The sequence below is a fragment of the Argopecten irradians genome, chromosome 2 (assembly GCF_041381155.1).
Source record: "Argopecten irradians isolate NY chromosome 2, Ai_NY, whole genome shotgun sequence".
NCBI lineage: Eukaryota > Metazoa > Mollusca > Bivalvia > Pectinida > Pectinidae > Argopecten > Argopecten irradians.
In genome coordinates, this window is record NC_091135.1 from 15,360,301 (window position 1) to 15,383,674 (window position 23,374).

Genomic DNA, 23,374 nt, shown 5'->3' on the forward strand with positions numbered 1-23,374 from the left:
AATAGTAATTTAGTTTTAAACCTCTAGATGTAAATGCTTATCAAATAAAGCAGCGAATTTAATGTAGGGGAAAATGTGGAAATCTAACAATTCTGCAGAGTACAAGCGCCTACACAAGGGACATTTCATATTGTGATGATTTCGTGATATCACAGATTGCCATTTGGCCCAAATACATTTTCCTCAAAAGTCATTTACGGTTGTCGTCATGCAAGACTATCGGATGAAGTATTATCACCGCTAGGTTTTACTATAGTTTGACTGTTTACTGATTTAAGAGATTCGAAAGATGCTTTCATCGGTTATCATGGCCAAACCGACACGAGAAGGTGGGATTATGTACTTATTTTACGTGCCCTTATGAATCTTCAGATTTATTTGATGTCTGGATATGTTCTGAGGATGTTACGTGTCACATTTATTTCTAAAGATAACAGATCATTCTTTTCCGTTTTTATAAGGCAATGAAAATATTTAAATATCTGAAAAATTTAACGATTTCTATTATTGAAGTTTTATCGGGGACATGAATCATTGTTTACATAATGTAATTCATTGTTCGTAGTACAAAAACAATCGCAGTTAAAAGAAGATCGTTTCCCATGCGTAGAAATGCGTACCATTCATCGAAGTCAACCAACCACAACGCAGATAGGTTATTTTATACATATGTAATCATTAAAATTTACAAAATGCTTTTGTTGAGTTGAAAAACACGGAAGTCATATTATGAAACTCAATATATTATGAAAATGAAGTCGTCCTTTTTTACTTTTTCTAGGACGTATACTCAATTACATTAGATTGTTTATCATATCATACAATTTGACATTAATTCACTTTCATCAACAAGCACTACTGATCTCTTTGTCGTAAGTTATAATCCATCAATGGATATTGTCTTAACATGTTGGTATCAAACTAACACTAGATCGACATCCTATTGTTTATTATCTAAAATTAATTACCTGTTGTTGTCGAAGCTGTTGTTGACGTCCCGGTGGTAGATGTCACTGGTTCTATAGGTTCAGAAATAGCAAAAGACTAATCATTGCGACTCAATAATCTTTATACTGACTCTATATCAATACAAAATGCTATACTATCAAAACAGAAATCAAAACAATAAACTATATCATTTACTAGTACACGCTAAAGAAAACATTTTCTAAACATGCGCAAAAAAAAATCACATGTTGTTCTTTATGTATCTTATGTCTTTGGGATCAGTTAAAACAAATTTTCATAACGAAATATCACTTAGAAAATGAGCACTGAAACAGGTTTCTCATTGGAATAATTTAGCGATGTCGAGCTATTACCACATATATATGATTGCGAATACTATTCTTACTTAGGCATAAATCCACATCCAATGTCCCAACTTCGCTAGGCTGTTCACTTGGGTAGGTCGTCGTTTGCGATGATGTGGTCGGTGTGATGACAATAGTAAAACTTGTGACATCTTCTATATCGTCAACCGATGATAGTAGTATGTCTTCGACGCCAGGTATCAGGATCACATCCACAGGCTTTGGAGACAATGACATAGCATGTTCATGTTATTGTGAAGATATTCAATCTTGTGCTATGAATACGGTAACGTGTTTATTTTGAGGTTACATGAAATCGTATCAACTAGCATACTGTTCTATAAATGACAAATATACTTGAAATATTGACACACATTGATATGAGGAAGAAATCTAGATATCAGACATTACTTATGATGTCATAAATTAATATGGTTTGGAAAAATTCCAACGAATAAGATCTTTTCTAACGAAATGATAATACTTCAATTATTTTTCTGTAATACTTTCTTAATGTTAAGACCTTGGTTTTAAATTTGTTGGGTCTTACACTACTTATCATTGTTTATTTATTGGATATGTCTCAAAATGTTTTGGAATTGGACTGGATATATATTGCCTTAATATTAAACGACCCTCTGCAGCAATCGAAAAGAATTTCTGGATAATCTCGAGAAAGAAATATTTCAGAGAAGGCTATATCTGAGTCTTCATTGGTTGCGTTATGATACCATTTGTATTCCTGAAACATTGTCGTTAAGATTTCAATATAATTCAGATTTTTTCTACATTATTGTCTCTATCAAAACACTGTCCCTTTATACGATTATTACCTTTGTAATTCCTTCCTCATTAGTAACGGTGACCGCCAGAACATCTTCTGGATTACGTTCATTTGTTGGCGCAATATAGTTAACAAAGATTGCTGGAGTTGGTTGTTCTTCCAAAATGGCAGGCTTATTGCCTTCTGCGTCTGTTAGGTCCACTTTGATTGTAATCTTTGCCACAGGTTTACTTGGATCCTCCACAAGTGACGGTAGCTCGGGAATTTCGTCAAACGTTGTAAGCACAGTTTCCGGAATTCCTTCACTATATTCTACAGTGATTTCGACTGGAACCACACTCAAATATTCGGTAACTTCGGTATCATTCATCACATTTTCCTTTGGACAGAAGGGTGCGGGAATTTCTGTGGTCGTTGTGCTAACTGGTGTACTGGTAGTAGGTAGCCCTGTTAAACAAAAAAAAACATTTCACTTAACCAATCACCTTATTTATTTCTCTAATACGTACATCAAATTACAAAACTTGCCAAAATACAGCTGTGTGTTGTTTGTCACACTAACATGGCAATGTTAAAAATCCTTTCACATAAGAAAATAATTCAATAATCTATCCTCCTCATTTTTAAAACATAACGTTGGAATTGAGTACTTATAAGTAAAAAAAGGTAGGTGATCAAATACCATTATGTTTGTTTTAGTGAAGAGAATCTTATGTTATCATTTTATTAAAACGACATTTTTAGGGTTTTTTATTGTTTAGATGAATAAGATTTTTTTTCTGTGCAAACAATTCCAAAATATTTGTTGTTATTTTCTTAAAATTCTTATATCGAATTTAAACATTGGTCATGGTTTTAATAAATAATTTACTATTTTTTTTACCTGTCGTTGTTATCGCTGTTGTTGATGCTCCGGTCGTTGATGTTGCTGGTTCTATAGGTTCAATAAATGAAAACACATTAATTACGTAATATTTTTGAAAAAAATCATCTGGATAATTAAAAAAGACAGATGATTAAAAACTTTTGTGAGAATTTACAAATATAGTTTTCATAAAAGTTATCAAAGAGATTTCTTTAATTATTTTTTAGAAGTGACATCAATGCTATTAAACACTGAGACTAGTTGTGAATAATTAACATAATTTATTTATGTTATTCTCATACCCAAGTAAGTTTCCTTACAGTTATTACTGGGATTTAATTACTATTTGCCCATATTATTAAATCCCCGTATTCTGGGTTTAGTACACATCGCCAAAGACTTCTAAACTTACTGAGGCAAACATCAAGATCCATTGTCCCGACCTCGCTAGGCTGTCCACTTGGGTAAGTTTGCGTTCCTCCAGTTGGTAGAATGGTTATGACAAAACTTTCTATATCTACCAAATCCTCTATAGACGACGTAAGTAGGACGTTTTCGTCGGACGTCGTTTGGACAACGTTCGCAGGCTGATAAAAGAGTCAGATCGTCAATAACTCATCACAATTAGACAAATAATTCGACACTTTCAAAATATCTAACTCAAAAACGTTTTTTTTCCTTCAAATACAATATTCGGACAGGGTATATAAAAATTAACATACTATTGTGTTTCCGTCCTCGTCAGTTATTGTAACGTTCATGACAGTCTCCGGGTTCGGTTCAGCAGTTGGCACAGTATAGCGTACAAAGAAGGCAGGAGTTGGTTGTGTTGTCAAAATGTTAGGTTGGTTGACATCTGCCAGATTGACCTTGATTGTTATCTTGGTCACAGTTGTACCTGGTTCCTCTACATATTCCGACAGGTCAGGAATCCTGTCGAAGAACGTCGTCACAACGTTTGTTGTCCCGTCCATATCATCTATAGTGATTTCGACTGGAACCTGAGCTAGATAGTCAGACACTTCTGTATCATTCATCACACTTCCCTCGGTACATAAAGGTAAGGGCATTCCTGGGGTCGTTGTGGAGGTCGCAGTGCTAGTGGTAGTAGTCATCATCTCTGTTAACAGAGGTTACTTAAAGTGAAATGACTAAACCAATAAAATATATTTATAATACATTTTACAGATTTATGGCAAGTCAATTGATGCTAAAACCCTTAACAGTGTCTTTTAAGTATTACTATTGAAGGCTTAGTATTACTGTTGAAGCCTTAGTATTACTGTTGAAGGCTAAGTATTACTGTTGAAGCCTTAGTATTACTATTGAAGGCTTAGTATTACTATTGAAGGCTTAGTATTACTGTTTAAGGCTTAGTATTACTATTGAAGGCTTAGTATTACTATTGAAGGCTTAGTATTACTGTTGAAGCCTTAGTATTACTGTTAAAGGCTTAATATCACTGTTGAAGGCTTAGTATTACTATTGAAGGCTTAGTATTACTGTTGAAGGCTTAGTATTACTGTTGAAGGCTTAGTATTACTGTTGAAGACTTAGTTATACTGTTGAAGACAAAGTATTACTGTTGAAGCCTTAGTATTACTGTTGGAGGCTTAGTATTACTGTTGAAGACTTAGTTATACTGTTGAAGACAAAGTATTACTGTTGAAGACTTAGTATTACTGTTGAAGGCTTAGTATTATTGAAGACTTAGTATTACTGTTGAAGGCTTAGTATTACTGTTGAAGCCTTATTATTACTGTTGAAGGCTTAGTATTACTGTTGAAGGCTAAGTATTACTGTTGAAGCCTTAGTGTTACTATTGAAGTCTTAGTGTTACTGTTGAAGCCTTAGTATTACTGTTGAAGACTTAGTATTACTGTTGAAGGCTTTGTATTACTGTTGAAGCCTTAGTATAACTGTTGAAGGCTTAGTATTACTGTTGAAGACTTAGTATAACTGTTGAAGCCTTAGTATTACTGTTGAAGGCTTAGTATTACTGTTGAAGGCTTAGTATTATTGTTGAAGACTTAGTTATACTGTTGAAGCCTTCGTGTTTTAGGTTCGATAGTGTTTTATCTAATTTAACAAACTGTAAAAATGTTTTCCTGAATAACAAGTTTCATCATACTTACGGTATGCAAAATTCGAAACCTAAATTATGCTTAACCGTAAATGATACTCAATCGCATTTTACATGATATGTATGCATGGTTATGTAAATACGGAGGCTACGTAATGCATACTTATAGCAAACGGCAAAAGAAAAATAGAATAAGTAACACGTAGTTTAAAGACTAAATGAACAATGATGCCCAATCGGCGCCCTGGCCCTTTTTATAAAAGAAATAAACGTATTTGGATATAACTGTTCATCTATTGTCGTTTGTATTATACATTTTCACAATTACCTGTAGTCGTAGATGTTGTGGATGTTGTTGTTTCTGAAAAATATAAACAAGAGGCCAATGGGTCTTAACGGTCAACTGAGTTCGGATACAGAATGATCCAAAGATATTTGAGCACTATGTATTGGCCCATCAGGCCCATAAAGTCAATATGATTTTATAAATTTGTGAATTCAATAGATCTTTTGAAATTTTAGTCTATTTGACAACGTTGGCCCTACTTTCCTGGTCCCTGAGGGTAAGGGAGGCCGAATTGGATATATTAAAATGCTATATCTCAGACTAATAATTCTAACCAAATTTTTACTCATTTCCTATGAAAATTGGACTTATAAATGTGTTTTCCAATATAAACTTTAGTTAATTTGACCCGTCACCAGGAGGAAACATCAGACTCCAGGGTCACATAGATGTAATGTACAGCTTTTGCAAAGGACCTTAAGACCATTTCCATCTACCTTTCTACCATTTCCGGAATCAAAGAAAAAAGGATTCAATGGCCATCTTATACTGATAAATCTGACACCATTTGACTCGTTTCTTAATACAAATGACACAATGATGCTCAAAATGTGTTTTCCCTATATATATAGCATATATATTGTAAAATTGAATCCCTCTCCAGGGGGAAAACGTGATCTCAAGACCTTTCCATCAATGAAGAGTATTTGATTCATTTCTTGAATGTTTGAAATTTTAGTCAATTTTAATTTCATTGAATTTGCTTCTGCAGTTTTGAAGAAGTCGAAAATGTAAATTGTTTAGGGACATTCGACGGACGACGCATGGCGCAAGACGCACGACAGACGAAAGGTGGTTAGAATAGGTCAGCTGAGACTTCGTCTCTGGTGACATAAAAAGGTGTCCCTTAAGAAGATGTTCCCCTTATTGTTTATCATGATATGTGATTAGTAACAATAAGGGTATTTTAGATAAAGGCAGCATAAGTCCATATCAACAGAAAACCCTTTTAAATTACTGTGATATGAGTTTGGGTCAATATTCGTTGGAGACAAACTTTTAAAATTTCGGTGTTAATTGAATTCGTTGGGAGATATGTCCATTTGCGTGTAGTCACTGTAAAATAACCTTTATAAAGTACGACCTTGGATTGAACCTCAATCATATCAAGGTTTCCTTCGATCAAAGTATATATGATTATTATTGTTTTGAAAATATGTACATATGTTCTTGTTATAACTGGCCTAATGATGTAACCACATGATATATTTTCGTTACTTCAGGTTAACATAAAGTCAACGGAAAAATAAACCCCAACGAAAAATAAATACTTTATAATACTATAAAGAACAATCAAAGAAAGGATACTTGTTGAGACTTTGAAATAGTAAAATGCGGATTTAGTTTCATAATCAGTCAATTGAAATGACGTATTTTACATTTTGTCATTATTTTTTTTGGACGCATAATTTTTCATTATCTTAGAACCCAACAAGCAAAACTTATGTTTATCAGATATACCATAGACAATTATTATTGATTCGGAACGATAGCATATTTATTTTTCTGGCCTTTTTATTATTATTCACATCTGTTTTATAAATACGTTGTTGGTGGGGGGAAAGCCGGAGTGGCCAGAGGAAATCTATCAAGCATTAGTCAATATCTGACAGTTAATCATGGGATTCGAACTCGAAACTCAGAGGTAGATGACTTGTGGTATTATTTCGGAACATCTTAACGATTGTCACCGCGGTCCCTAGATGCAATTACGTATATCTATTATGTAATACAATGATATAATTGTTCTATTCCTAACCTCTTGAGTCAAGATATCTGTTGAAATGTTCTATAATTGATTTTTGTTTTACATGAAAGTGCTCAAATGCTTAAAATCGAAGTTTTATACGAGATACATACTGATAACGTCATCCTAGTAGGTGTTGATAAACAAATCACTTAACTATGGTCGGGGAACTTAATTATTTCCAATAATTACACATTTTATGAAACAAATAATATAATTATATGCATATGTTGATTTTTGCAATGACTCGTAAAACGCTCACGACAACTAGCTGGTTCATCCGATCCATCTCCACAGTCGTCATGGCCGTCACATCTCAGAGTGGCCGGTAAACAGTCACCGGAACCTCCACACCGGAAGTGAGCTACGTGGTCGCATGGCCCTGTGTCTGTTAGAACAAAGAAAAGACACTTCATTAACCGTGCATAAAGCATCGCTTATATTGAAATATGTATTTCACTCTGAATGTTGTATACGTTTCAGTATAAGAATAACTGTAAAAAAATATCCCGTCGAATGCTCTTTGAAGAATATAGATAAAAATAACGTTAAAAATACCAATCAAATGACTCGGACCGTATGTAACATTTTCCTTATCAAATGACGTTGTTATACGCTGTTATGGTCCATTTCTGTTAAACAATTCTAGTAAAAAAATTCCCGACTGTCCTTGCTTTTGAAATTGCCATCATCGTTAACTTCAACTGCCATCTGCGCAAAGTATTCCTTGGCGGCCTTCGTGATGCTAAAGACGTTACGATGACAGGTGCAAAGAACCACAACTATATAGCCCAACCCAAATAAGGTTTGTGACATGTAGGTAAACGAGCAGGTTTTGGGACACTTTCTAACTCAACTGCGGCTTCGGCATAAATACCAGTAGTTAAACTTAATTTCAGTTGAACCTTTTTTTATTTTTTGCAAAATTTTCAAAATATCTAATTTTCATTTTTTTTAACATATAGTGAAAGTAATTGTGGTTGAAGCCACACATACTAACATAACACGACTGTTGCTTGTGGGGAATAATAATCTTTCTACCACAATAGGCGGTATTATTCAACTCTCAGGCTATCTAATAAATAATGCAGCTGTTATTATTCACTCTGTACGGATTCTGATTGGCTGACACGGAGAACTTTGAGTGCACTACTAATTTCTCAGTGCCACACATCATTTGTTAACGTCAAGTGACGTCATGATATTTCGTGATCTCTGCTTGACGTCAAAACTGCTGTTTAAAAAAGCGTAGCGTACGTGACGTGGTTGTTGTGTCAAAAACGTGACATTTTATGAGTAGTATTATAATCTGTGTAACTGGTTTTTGTCGGAAAAAAATCTTACTGTTGAGTTCGGTAGTTTAAACGAGTCTATTTCGGACTTGAACTTGATAACAATGGCTTGATGATTATTTGGCGGGAAGAAAACCGTGGTTGTTGGATATGGAATTTATTCCACCCTAGTAAGTTATTTTTTTAAAGTTACAAAAGATCACTCGCTAAAGCTCGTGTCTTTTGTAACTTTTAAAAAATAACTTTCGAGTATGAAATTAATTACATATCCAATAATCACTCGTTGTGTAACCTCTATATATTGCTTCTTTTATCATTATTGCTATATATTTTGAATCTGAATTGTGTAAATCTTATAAAACATTATTGTTTATGAATCCAAAATAGTGGATATAGAATCTATAAATAGGCTGTTATTTAACATTACTGTCAGGCTATCTTGAACACTTTACCCTTTTAAGTTGCATTTTTGTTATGATTTATGAGTTTTTTTCTACGCGGAACACTAGGCATGAATTGTCTAAACTTATTACAAAACATAATTCCCTTCAAAATGCTTAATACTTTAAATTTAATTATTTATTTTGTCGTTGTAAAATATTTTTGTCATTTTAATGACAACTGGTGAACTTATTTTGAAGTGTTTAACTCAGACTCTGATTTGTGCATTTTACTCTTATGATAAAAACTGCTTTTGTATGTTCAACCCTAAATCCCGATTAATTCTTGTTATTGTTCCATAACTTAGCTATCTAATTTTTCCATTGTCAAAACAGATCATACCCGAAAGAACTATATAGGCGACATGGCATAGTGAGGAGATTGTTAGAAAAGAAAAGATATTTGCTATATACTGTCACGCAGTTTGATTGAAGGTTGTCGGACAGAAATTACGAACAATATACACAAAATGGTGATTGTTTAGTGACTTACAATTGCAATTAATCTCGTCATTTACACAGTCGTAGTGGCCGTCACACCGGAAGGACATCGGGATACAGTTTCCGCTTTGGCATTGAAACTGGTCCATCGTTGAATCTTCACATTGATCTGTTGATAAGACATACGTAAATATCAGTTCTTTATGACCTTAAAACCTTAGCCTCAACTCTCTCAAACCCTAGAGCCCCTAAAGTAAGCCTTTAGATACTTATAACGGTTAATTATGCCCCAGTCTTTTGCACGCGCTTAAAGCTAAAGTAATCTTGAGATACATATTCCTTTTCATGGACGCTTCTCCTTGTCCAAATGGAATAAGTGATTCCTATATGTCCGTCAGTCCTTATTTCATTGTTAAAGGCCCTGAAGTTAAATTTTAATACGGAACATACATATATATTTTATCGCTGCGTAGAGTCATCAAAGTATTATATTCTTATACGTACGGGGACATCCCATCTCATCAGATCCATCAAGGCAGTCCATCATGCCATTGCATTTCGTAGCCTCATCAATACATTGGCCATTAACACATGTGAATTGTCCTGGATCGCAAACTGTTATCGACAGAAATAAGCAATACACAATTTACATTGATAAATTATTTTTGAACAACATATAGAACATATTTTTCTAATATACTTTTAAGAAATTCGTTTCAGTCTAGATTGGTTCATAACATACAATAATGGTTAAGGTTAACAAAGGGTCCTACCGCAGTCCCATTCATCAGATCCATCTAAACAATCCATTATAGAGTCACACTGTAGCGTCTTATTGATACAATCACGCTCGTCGTCACACATAAACTCGGTACAGTTGTGTGCGCACACCTCGCCTTCACAAACGAACTTTCCTTTGGCGCAGGTGCTAAAGATCAAAATTAATTAGTGCTGATTTTACAAAATAAATCACATAAGATTTTACAAGATAAATCAGTGACGATTTCACAAAATAGATCAGTGATTATTTAACTTAAAACAAAACTTCTTAAAGTCATTTGAATGACTTATACTTCATTTTTTACTGTAGATGCTTCATCATACAAAACATGATATAAAGCCTGACAGGAACATATTCTGTGTGATCAGTCACCACTGAAAACACGAACATACAAACCGCACGCGCATATTGGGTCCCACAAATCACAGCTTGAGAAACTATCATGAAAAATTACACACTATAGTAATTAGTTGTATTTTTATTCTATTTTTTTTCTCTTGAAGAATGTCATTGTATTGCTTTATTAATGCCAATGTAAGAGGATCCTATTGACTTAACATGTACTTAAAAGTAGGTTAGTTTGACTCACCAAGTTTGACAATTGATTTGAATAACATCCCCTTCCTGGTGTTGTATTGAGTCAGAGTAACATGGGCATTCATCGGCGGATATGCATTCACCATCTACAACAGGGGAAATATTCCGTCACGACAAAAGATAAAAACGTCGGTGCTAATCAACGTCGGTCACCACGTGATACCTGATAATGTTTGTGCGGGACTATTGTGTATATATGTGATGGACGGTGACGTTAACTTCATTTTAGCGGGAAAATTCCAAAAAGTTCTATCACTATTAGAGATACTAATTCCGCACACACGTATTGGGGTATCACATGGTACATGAATTAGTTCTATTCAGGGTGTCAAACTCTTACGAAGATCTGTGGAAGACTCACTTTTTCTGTGTCTATCTTCCACGATATTCATAAAATGACATATTTTGACATACATATAATGACATATAATGACATATTATAATGACCCCATTTTGATACAAAGTTATATATATTGAGGCTATATATGGTTATCTCTACTGTTATCAGTCAGTAATTATTGATACTGCTGGATAATCCTTGTATATTGTCAAAAGAATACATTTTGTTATACGAGAAATAAAAGGGACACAAACTTTTCTTCTGTGTAGACTTTAGTGAGCATGTTTATACAATCTTTAAGGATGTATTCTTCTGTGGTTTCAGTCCCGTTAAAGTCTCGTTTCGACATAGATCAAAAACGTTATGAGATTTTCAAACACGATTTATCAATATCTCTAGCATGTGGTCTGTAGCAAATTTTGTCAAAAAATTACATTTCTGTTTTTAGTAGATTTTTTTACACAGCGATTTTAAGAAATGGCCCATTTGGCGGCCATTTTGAAATTGTGTCTTTTTTGGCTTTGATAGTAGAGCCACCGTTTTCCCATTTTTTTCTTAAATTGTTTTTACTTAAATCATCACCGCGTCAGCATTTTCAGCTGTATCGAGTTAATTTTTGATGTAAATCTTCACTTGGTTCATGGTAATTAAAATATTGAACATTAATGTGTGGAATGAAACACTTTTGTCACTTTATTTCTACATTTAATGGTAATTTGAGCACTTTTATTTTTTAGTCAAAAATATTGAAAAATAACAAATATTTAAATGGGGCAAAAAAGTAAGCACACGGACCCCCCATTTTTCTGCCTGATTAAGAAAGAACAACCCTTTCCCTATTGATATGCAAACTATTGACAAAAGTTTAATACCAAAACTTTTTCTATAAATGGTTAAATTTGACAAAAATGGCTGAAAATGGTGCATTTTGGAGCTCAAAATCAAGGGGTAGGGGTAGCATATGTTGTTATTTTGAGAAAAACTATGACTCTTATTAATCATAACTGGTATATTTTTAATGAAGAATACTTGAAAATAAATTCTACAAACATTCATACATATCGAACACCTCATTAGGGAATTGTGGCTTTAAATTCTAGTGTATGTGGTCAAAACGGCTGAATTCCAATAAAATCCACTATTTTGTCATTTTGGTATCTTTGAGTGACAATAGCTCAAAAACGAGCACACGGACATATGTTTTTTCTTCCATTTTCTTTCATGGTATGAACTCCTATTTCCAAAAATCTATATCAGAAAAAAAGTTTAATACAAGAAAATTTTTGACTTTAGTGAGCATGTTTATACAATCTTTTGTATCATAATTATGATGAATTTTCATAACGCCCTTTTATGTCGGAAAAATGTCACCCTTTGAACTGTTTTATTAACTCTTAAGATTAGCCCTCTGGATGAATTATACACGGGACAGACTTTCACAGTTATTGCATCGATCTATGATCAGAACAGAACAAGCGCTCATATTAGTTCTCAAGCTTGCAAAGCAAATTGGAATCAAAATACTTTCATTAACTCGAGAATCGTCAAGAACTTTTTCCGAAAACCTATCATAAATGAGCCTTCAGTTAATTTTTATTGACTTAGCAATGTAAATATTTACTACATACCGTGTTCTATGAATCCCTCTGGACATATACAGCCTTCGACACATTGAGTCACCCTACAATAGGGTTCAGGTTCATTGCCAATGTTCTGGCACGTCTGATGGCATGGAGTCATACATGCTGTATATATCTTGCCTTTTTCACACATGATCGCTTTAAAATAAAATGTTTAATATACCTTATACAGGTTTTGAACACTCTACTGATTGACCATGTTATATTGATCCAAATGAAACCAATGAAATCACATCAAAATAAAATAGCAATAAGTAAACAGTGTTTCAATTGCCAAAAACGTTTTAAATTCTTACAGCATTCATAATGCTAGTACCAGGTTTTTTATTCTGTTAAATTTCCGTCACAATTTGGTAATGATTACCAAAATATCATTTTATAAATTTATTGCATATAAATTTGCCTGTAAAATATATAAATAAATAGTTGTAAGTTGTAATATAAAATGTAATCGGATGATGCTATAGTTTTTTTATTATTATAGATACATATTATCATCTTCACACTTACGGCACAACCTAGGTGTACGCCATTCGATGCTGATCTTTTTTCTTGAGCAGGCCTCGGCATAGTTAGCAATGGCCGTACACAGACATTCACAATCGCCTCCGCTATTACAGCTACGAACACGTATATGTAAAATGTTTGAATTTCTCTGGGATCATGGTTTTGTAGGAATTTAATGTTAATGTCTATAAATGATATATAGTTTTAGTTTATTTGATATAGAAGTAAAATAACATTTTAGCAGTTTTGGTTTTGAGTGTTTAAGACTATTGATAGAAAGTCGGAAGCAAAACTGAAATAGCAACATACTTTCTATACAATGTATTGTATATATTACCTGCAAGCATCATATATACATTCTTCATAATAGGTTTCCACAGCCACCTCAGCATGACAAGAAGTAAACAGTTCTCCAAGTAAAATGTCGCACTGTTCTACAGCCCATGGTTTTCGGATACTCAACTCTCCCTGCAAATATAATATCAAATCAAAAATGTCCGTTCAATAACCAATACATAGGATTTATTAGTCAAACTAGACTGGCCACCATACCTAAGTTGATAAAACTTTCTCAGCAGAGTTCTTCACTAGATTATCTCCCCCAGTTTGAAACTTGGGAATCAGAAATTTGGCAAAGACATAAATAACAAAGCAAAATTTTAGTTATTTTTTCAATATTCCAGAGACTGGTTGATAATCTGTAGTCGAATCAAAAGTTAACAACTCTTACAATCTAAGATTTCCCATCCCACAAAACACAGTGAAAATGTTAGACAACATTAATTTGATTAAAACGAAAGTTTCTCTGCATACCTCACACGATAGGAAGGCCTTCTGTTCGGATGCAGCACAGTTTGTGGATGTCCTGTAAGAGTTGGCGTGGGAGTAGCCTGCCGAGACCGGCCCAGTTCCCTTATCGTCATTCGAGTCCTTATTGTAGTTACCACAAAGACCATCTACCCGCTCCTTCCACGACATACCCACAAACACATAGACCCTGGTTCCTATTGGAGTGGTAATTAACGGTCATTACATACTACCCTGACACACATCTCTATAGTTAGTTTCAATACTAAACGACGAAGAAACCTTTGATGATACAACTAAAAAGAGGCGAAAGCCAGTATAAATACAGTTTTGAAACAAAAAACCAAAGAGTCAATGATGCACAGGTACAAATTCTAACAGTTGACAATGTTTCAATTTTGTCGATAAATCATTTTTAATGTTAAAAGTGCATAATATTTTAAAATAAGCAACATTGTTTTTTATTCCAACGCATTGAACAAATTGTTTTTATAATCTTACCTCCATCCCACATAACTGACAGCTCATAATCGGGGACAGAAAGAATCGTAAATGGGAATTCAATCGTAAGGTGTGCTTCAAATTGTCCGATCAAAAATGAATCGTAACTCACTCCTACTGGATTACCGTTCACCTCAATTGCTTTTCCTCTGATCATCACAATCTTAGCATTTCCGATTTCAACAGTGACCGTACGAGTGCACACATATGGCGTCATGCCACAATTTAGGCGCTTAACCTTTACGGCAAAGTCCATGCCACCTTTAGGTTCGATTGACCTGGCCATGTAATACTCGCAATCGCCGTCAAATTGATAATCCACTTCATCAAAAGTCTTGATGTGAGGGCCGCCAGACACCGTGCAAACGACTGAAAATGAAATTGTTATTTACGTTTTACGTGCCATAACTGGGCTCATACTTGTACTTAACAATAAAAACCTATGCGTTTTAAGTATTGTGACTCTTAAATGTTCTCAAGCTCTTCTTGATTCTCTCTTTTATCTTTTATAAGTTATCATAACGAGAAAGCTGTTGTCATTTGATTGAATTTGGTTTCGAGTAATACATTGAATTTGCAAGTTGACTGATCATTATTTATATTTATATTACTATATAAAATCATACCTGGACAATCTCTTGTGGAGACCAGCACCCAGTTACGGTCTTTGCATTTGCTGTAAAAGAAAAATGAAGTTAAAAGTATGTTGTCTATCGGGATCAAATCAGCTATACATACCCAAAAATGAATAATAATTCTCGAATATATTTTCAATCATAATAGCATTGGTGAGTTACTGAATATGCCACAAACTTATTATATACATTGATATTATTTGATCTAAATCCTTTTAATTGTATCCAAAAACAAAATGTCCTCTTTTTAATTATATAACGGATTATGTAACAATTTAATTTATATCATAGTCATTATATTTTATTTTCCGAAAGCATCTTATCTTTATATCTTTTCTGAATTAAATGCTAATTATCACATAAAAAAACAATGATTTCGTCGACCATTTTCAATATTTTACGAAACGAATCTTACTTATACATGCAATATATGATATGTTCTGCGAAATTCTGAGTGAATTACTCGTAAGACAAGGTAGGGTTAGCGTTTGACTATAAACTTTATCATTATACATTGTGATTTCGATTGTAAAAAAGTAATACCACGAATTAAATTGAATGGCTCGGACGGTATTTTATGGATGGAAATCCGGATAAATTAAAGGTGATGTAATCAGCTCTTTGTTTCAATTGTTAGATAAAAGTAGAAACCACTTACTATGTTTTACATGAATGTTCTATAGTTGCTCCAGACTCGTGATACTGATTGCGATTGTCTTTACAAGGACACTTCTCCTTTTCAACACATCTACCCTAAAATAGGTAAGAGGAAAATTACACTCCGTGTATAAGCAAACTCAATATACTTTATATCAATTGCTTCTGTCATGCGTTTAACTTCATCAAGCTTCGCGTTCAACTAAGAATATTAAGACCAAAATCGATGTACTTTATGATTCCCGTGAAAGTGAACCTCCAACACTTACACTTGGAGTTTTGAAGGTATTATCAGGACAGGCACAGCCGTCAAAAGTCATTTCCGACTCGCATTGTGAACTGAAGTCAAGTGTTTCGCAGGTGGGCGTACACCCAGATATTCCTTTCCGGTACACTTGTTCAAAAGGACATTCAATATCCTCATCACAGTTATCATTGTCACAATCCCAGTCAGCTTTAGAACAGGTACTGAAAAAGGCAATTGTTATTAAATGGCACTTTCAGGCCATGTAATAGCATATTTCAGCCATACAACATGGAGTCTAAAGAGAGACAAAATATTTTGTTGTTTAATACTTTGAATAACCAACAACATTTAATACATTAAATGCGATGTTATTTAAAAGAACAGCTACTATGAAAAAATAATCTGAAGTTAAAAACCAATTTGAATCAAAATATATTGGAGCAGCGATGGAATTTATCACGTGGTTTTTGCATTGTGAAATATGCATAGTTATGGGATAAATACAAATAACCAGAATATTTCAATTATTGCATGCAGTATATATTATGTTGACATTTCCTTAACAATCCTAACTATGTAAGATAATAAGTTAGACACCATTCCAATTTAGATGGAACAAAATATCTTTAATACAATTATCAATCACGATTCAAATCATTGTATATGATCAAAAGCAAGGAACCGAAAGGCATATTAAGAAGATCAGAATTATTGCGAATTAAGTGTAGATTTGTTTTCAAAAGAAAAAAGTAGTGGAATTTAGTGAAGTTAAGTGGATTTTGGTCGAGTTTATTATAATATTTGCCAACAAACGCAGCATGTTTTTTCACTAAGTAATACATTAGAGAACTTTTTTTAATTCCATGCTCAAGACATTTTGTGTTCAAAAAGCTTTCATAAGAGTAACTTCTAAATTACATCCTAAAAAACATTACTACTCGACGTTAGGAACAATAAGTCCGTTCAGTAATCAGACCGACAACGATATCGGTTATAAAATCAGATGGCTTGGAATTTTAATGGAAAAAAGAAAATCTAGAGGATAAATCGAGAATAATTGCGTTCCTTAAGGTCTTTGAAACACTAATTCAGATGGCCATATTATTTATATTTCTTAACTTATAAAATGGTGAAAATACTATATTCATTAGGTATTTTAAACAAATACATTTATTATATACACTTACCAGTTGGTACAGCCGTGTGTTGCTACGTAGCCTGCAGGGACCGTGGTCTCGGCGTACGGATCATAGCATGGACATTCGTCAATTGTAACGCATGTCAATTCGTTATTTTCGGATGAGAACAATGTACCGTCAGCGCATTTACAGCCAGGGACGCACATCTCGATACATGTTTTATCTCCGAGCTGTACATCAAGGCAGTGACCCTCACAGATCGTATTACATTCGGTGTACACGCCGACATTACATCTGTTGTACTCGACTGCAAAGACAAGTACCTTCCCCTTAACCAACGAGACAAGTATTAGCTCTAATACTGTGTTTAATAATATGACTTTGTTTGCTTGTTTTTAATTCATATTTTAAATATTCATTAAGCTGTATTTGTGAAAGCAAACTGGAATTCAAAGAGAAAATAGAAGTACCCAAGTCGTTTCTAAAAGAGTGAAGTTGTTTTCATAGCCATGTTCCATAGTAACCGAGGAATTGATACGATCAAGTATTGCTACTAGCTCTCTGTCGAGAATTGATATCCGAATGTAATGCCCGGTTTTTCTGGAATATTGAACTGCCTTAAATGCGACTGACTGTTTACATCATTTAAACAAAATCATACAACAAAAATTTCTTATTTCTCATATCGGTTAAGCCTTTAGATATACCAAATCCAAGTTTCTTCAAGGGAAATACCTATGCTACACCGTACGTTCGTAATGAGTTATAATGAATATACTCACGACATTTGGTATCCCAGGGGGTGTAACTGTACCAATCGAGACTAATGTGTTTGTTTGTTATTAAGCACTCCATAGACATGGCGGATGTCACTTCACAAAACATGGCGTCTTGTTCCGCCGCCGTGGCGACACACAGATCTTCCTCACACCACTTTATGAAAGTATTGATAGGGAAAGAGCTTTCCAGTATACAATCCCTAAACGCTTCACTCTCTACCAAATTTCTACACAGAGAAATGGTTTTCTGATCCTAAATAAAAAAATATATCAATAACATTGGTTTCGTTTCAGATCATAATATCTTCTCTATGTGAATGTTGGCTATACAGTAGTCAGGTTTGTTTAGCGGTGTTTTAAGTCATGTTCCAGTTAATAAATACTTTAATTATGCATAACTTTAAATACAAATATAATGGTTAACGATGTGACAGACTATACGTAGTATTTGAAGTTTGATAAATATCACGTAAAGATAGAAATATTCTACATGTAAAATCGATTAAACAAAGAAAAAGCTTCAGTAAGATCAGAAAATCAGAATGTCGTATCTTATTTTATAATGGTACTTGCCGGTTCACAGCTTATTTCCGCTTCAGGTTGTGTTTGGGTGGCGGAACACTGAGATCGCCAAGAGCCAGCGAAGAAGGTTACACTTGTGGTGGGAATGTTATTCCGCATTGTCAGGTCATTGCTCATGTCATCATCGTATGTTCCAAACAAGCCCGACACCTGATAGACAATAAGAACATGACAAAAGAATCAAAACTAAGAGTCAATTAAGTAGCGATCCTGCATTAACAAAATATACGTATGAAAAGAGACACGTAAAAATTGCATGAATTAAAGGCCCAGACATTTGGGAAGATTGAGCGTTCTCAGATTCATTGACGAGACCCGTGTTAGAAAGTTATACTAAACTTGAGTTAGGGTTGCTGTGTTCGAACTCTTTCGTACAAAAGTACGATGGCCCACATCAGCCGACATGGCAACTGCTTTACTAAACTGTAGTTGTACACACATTTGTGGTGATTGTCATGGCAACTGCTTGAGTAAAAAGCACTTGCCAACGTGTTTTGTCATTCTACTCGTTTGGCAACTGCTTTACTAAAGTAACTGTTTTGTCATCCTTACGCGTGGCCCATATCAGCCGTATTGGCGAGTGTCTGGCTTTTGAGACAATTAAGATTCCACACCGATATCAAGCCGAGTTTGACGCCGTATATGTGTGCTGTTAAATCTAGTTATATCTTTGAATAATTGTGTACACTTTACTAAATGTTGGATCTTGAACTCTAAATGTAGACCAGTGTCTAATGGAGGCATGATAGGTACTTACGTGGTTCACATACAAACGGTCCAGAGTAACGTAGACGGTCTGCTTAAAGTCATACAGTATATGGAATCCAAAGCCTTTCACCATCACGAACTTGGACGTGACCATCTTAATGTATAACGTAGCAGAATTGTATAGATAATATTTGGAAGAATCCTTGTCAATGGATACTGCATTAACCATGATCTCATCTCGGCGCATCTCAACAGCCGTGGACTTGAACTGCACTTTTAGATTATGGAAGCAATGCAGACCAAAAGCTGCTTTTGTTGCTGCACATTTAGTGAAGCTGATCTCAATGTTGAGGTTCCCTGTCCTCGCGTCAGCTGCCGGGTCTGTCACCTAAAATATCGCCAAGGACACGTGAATTTCAATTTTTGTTTATTATCTATTTCTTTTTTCTTTTTGAAAAGTATCAAATGTAATCTCTTTGGAAAAAAAGTAAAAAAAAAATGTGTGCACTTACACTGATATTTTTTTATATTTTATCACCTGACTTTAGTGAGAAAATGACAAATGGACATAATTCGAAATATATTAGAAAAAAGGTTCTGTACCTTGGTCATTGTATAAGTACATGGTCCTGGTGCTAATGTATATGTAGAACCATCAAACGTCGTCACGTGACTGTAGGCACCTGTGATACTTGCAGTTTCGGAGCATTTCTCCTCGGTACAATCCCATTGTCCTTTACTGCATACACTGTAATATATGATTAATACCTTGTGTGGATTAAAACAAATAATATTTTTGTCTATCTCTCCTTTGCTTTAGAAAGTCTGATTTTGTATACATTAGTCTATATTTAGTAGCATACGGTAGTATAATCTCTGTTAGAAGTAAATCGGAGTGCCCAGAAGAAACCCACGTAAACGGGCAATTTCCTCTGACCTTGTACGTTCGTACCGAGGATTGGACTTCATCCGATTAGGAGAACTACACCACCCGATAGCCCTGGGTTTGAACCAGTTGCTCCGACACTTTGCCCCTCTAATTGCATGATGTGAACAAAAGCATTCATGACAACAAAGCTGTATATGGTTATCAAATTTTATAAAGACGCGTTTATACATACGATGAAAATACCACTGTTTGCTGTTTTTTATAGTACGCGAATCATTACAATGTCGAAAAATATCACCAGTGGGCTGTCAAATATTGTATTGTTAATGAAATGATAACTTACCACTCATTACATCCATCTTTTACAACCTCGTTAGGTGAGTAATACTTGTTTTGGTAAGTACACTTGCACTCCTCGATCGGGACACATTCGTGGTCCTGCTTGATTAGGCCTGGTGGACATTGACATCCGCTGACACACTCACCGGTTCTGGCACATTCTTCCGCAAGATCAGCAAACAGGTTAGAACAACTTCTTTGGCAGGGAGAGATGCATTCATTGTAGACTAGTCCGTCCGGACACTTCGGAGCTGTAAAACATTTCATTTTACAACCAATGAAAAGGAAACGTAAGAAATTTGAAGGCACAAAAACATAAAACGTATTCCTGTCATCTATAACAACGTATTACACAATTCTGTAGCCGTTTGAAATAAAAATAAATATATTACACAGCAAATTAGATGAAGGCTCAAACTGATAAAAAACAAATTGAATCAGATGAACTTACCACATAGTTCTGAAGTCCTCCAGCTAATATCAATCTGATGCTGCGCACATTCGTGAGCATAGCCACCTATAATTTTACATCGAAGTTCTTCTTTTTTGTCTTCGCTGACCTTACAATATTCCTCTACACACATCTGATACCAGATACTGTAATCAACCTAAAGCAGAAAAAAGGGTAACATGATCTACGTACAGAGAAACTAACCACTATCAGAGGGCCTTAAGCTTAGGTAAGTCGATACTTCATATATAGTGCACAAGCCGGTATGTTCTTGAATGCTCTCCAGGAAAGTATCAAAGCAAATCTTTAACACGTCTATTGTAAAGTGATTACATATGAATGCATCATGACATTAATTGCCTTTAAGAAAACTACTCTAAGAATCAAAATATTCTTAAAATATCTAATGTAAAGTAACAAACGTTTTGAACATATAATGTATGTATTTGCCAGGATAAGCTATTTTCTGGTACATGTAACTTACGTAGTTTCTGCATTGTGCGAATGTGTTCATTCGTAAAATGTCGCAGGCACCTTCCGCTTTGCTTCGCTCGTCTGTATCTTTACAAGGCTGTACAGTTCCGGCTGATGGACACTAAAAATTATTTTTATAAAAATGTAATGTAATAAAGAAATAGGACAGTAACTTTCTTATTAATTTATTTTCTTTTTTTTTTTAATTTTTCTGATCGTTAAATATGTATACGATAATGGGACATCATTTGAATTAAAAAGTTACAACTGTTTTGATATTGTGTTTCCTTTTCTTTGAGTTACATTAAGATAGTATCACAGAAAAATAGTTCTAGTTAGCATGTCATGATTCGCACTAAACTACTCATACTAATGGTAATGGTACGTAATACAATATAAACACTAACTATACTGACACCATTTATTAGTGTAATAACCAGCTATTACTCACAAAGGATTCTTCCTCATTCCACGAGTTCCCAAATGTTGCAGGATTAGACGTTTTTTCCTTTGATTTCATCGTAAAGTCATCTGAATTAAAATCATTAAAATTAGATGTTACAATACGGTATCCATCCTTATACTCAACTAATTACAGTTTATCAAACAGGGAAAATGTTAGAAGTGTTATCATATTGATTTTTATTGTTAATATTTACATTAAACAATATTTAAGTCAATGGAAAGAAGGAGTTTCTTTTTTTCTTTTTTCCCTTTGAAATATTGAACGCACATAGGTCAACTTAAAGTATAAAGTCTTCTCAGCAGTAACATAGCATCATTGTCAAATCCAATAAGACAAATTTCTGTCGTGTAGTGTTTGACGATTTCACGATTTTTATACAAAATATGGAATCAAGCAGACCCTACAATACGTTCTCAATACTTTCTGAGAATACATCTTCAATACTTTCTGAGAAGGTATTAAAATTATAGCTCACTGGGTATCAGTCATATTGTTCCCTGTTCATTTACAAAAATGCAATTACCAGAACCGAGAAGAACCTATACAAGGCATTTTAGGGAGATTATTTCAATTATTTTTGACAAATTTCAAATTTCAAAATCCAAGATGAGTGTCTGTATTCATCTTGTTTTCCTATCTTTCTTTCGATACATCCAAAGTAAGCCTATGTAAATTAGGACTAGGATAAATTATAAGTAAATAGCTTTCAAATTCTAAGATGGCATTACTTTTGTCTGATATGTCCCAATTTATTTTACGCATCAGTTGAGCCCAATTGGAGCCTACATTCATACATGAGACAAATCCCTTCAGCAGTTTCTGATCAATAGTGGTAACAAACAACAATGAAGGAAAGACGTTTAAATGCCGAACGTCAGGATAAAAGTAGAACAGTTGATATCATATTATAGTTAAGCCATCCAGCATAAGGTGGTGACACCAGAGATGACAACGTTTATTAGGCCTAAAGGTCCACTTAATACTTCTTACCAATATGTTGGCAACATATCAAAACTTCCGAATAATAACAAAATAACAATATAAATAATTGATCAAAGGTGGTTAAATTGTGTAAATATATGTTGATGTCAAGAAAGAAAAAAAAATATAATCAACCCCTATCTGATCAATTTACAGGCCATATCCATTCAACATAAATCTACTTCGCAGTATAAATACGTTAAGTATCCATATATAGTAACGGCCCTCATATGGATATAAGTGCGGGAGACTCTAACAGCAGAGAAAACCAAAGTGTCCGGAAAAATACCCCACCAACCAAAATGTAGATACACATGTACCATATTACCGACCGATATCTTTCTTTCTCCCATTTCAACGCCATGTGTAAATACCATGGTAACACTTTACCTTTTCGGTAAAACAAGTATATACTATGGTAATACTTTACCCGGTTATTAACACGTGTAAATTCCATGGTAACACTTTACCTGTTCAGTAACACGTGTAAATACCGTGGTAACACTTTACCCGGTTATTAACACGTGTAAATACCACAGTTAC

At 34.2% G+C, this 23,374-nt stretch overlaps 1 protein-coding gene across 1 annotated transcript in view; it reads right to left on the bottom strand.

The window, feature by feature from the left end:
* LOC138316459 (mucin-2-like) overlaps positions 1–23,374 on the bottom strand; it is a 52,839-nt gene that overhangs the window by 23,684 nt on the left and 5,781 nt on the right. Inside the window, exons 10-38 of the mRNA XM_069258153.1 lie at positions 21,836–21,915; positions 21,395–21,505; positions 20,911–21,067; positions 20,464–20,710; positions 19,835–19,979; positions 19,281–19,619; positions 18,515–18,673; positions 17,945–18,194; positions 17,211–17,469; positions 16,046–16,244; positions 15,778–15,872; positions 15,111–15,160; positions 14,485–14,853; positions 13,990–14,180; positions 13,514–13,644; positions 13,180–13,289; positions 12,658–12,807; positions 10,682–10,775; positions 10,085–10,239; positions 9,816–9,926; positions 9,364–9,480; positions 7,401–7,526; positions 5,374–5,406; positions 3,685–4,082; positions 3,375–3,549; positions 2,981–3,031; positions 2,147–2,544; positions 1,355–1,532; positions 969–1,019 (exon numbers count right to left, since the gene is read on the bottom strand). Of these exons, the coding sequence (XP_069114254.1) occupies positions 969–1,019; positions 1,355–1,532; positions 2,147–2,544; positions 2,981–3,031; positions 3,375–3,549; positions 3,685–4,082; positions 5,374–5,406; positions 7,401–7,526; positions 9,364–9,480; positions 9,816–9,926; positions 10,085–10,239; positions 10,682–10,775; positions 12,658–12,807; positions 13,180–13,289; positions 13,514–13,644; positions 13,990–14,180; positions 14,485–14,853; positions 15,111–15,160; positions 15,778–15,872; positions 16,046–16,244; positions 17,211–17,469; positions 17,945–18,194; positions 18,515–18,673; positions 19,281–19,619; positions 19,835–19,979; positions 20,464–20,710; positions 20,911–21,067; positions 21,395–21,505; positions 21,836–21,915 (4,929 nt within the window). The remainder of the gene's footprint in view (positions 1–968; positions 1,020–1,354; positions 1,533–2,146; positions 2,545–2,980; positions 3,032–3,374; positions 3,550–3,684; positions 4,083–5,373; positions 5,407–7,400; positions 7,527–9,363; positions 9,481–9,815; positions 9,927–10,084; positions 10,240–10,681; positions 10,776–12,657; positions 12,808–13,179; positions 13,290–13,513; positions 13,645–13,989; positions 14,181–14,484; positions 14,854–15,110; positions 15,161–15,777; positions 15,873–16,045; positions 16,245–17,210; positions 17,470–17,944; positions 18,195–18,514; positions 18,674–19,280; positions 19,620–19,834; positions 19,980–20,463; positions 20,711–20,910; positions 21,068–21,394; positions 21,506–21,835; positions 21,916–23,374) is intronic.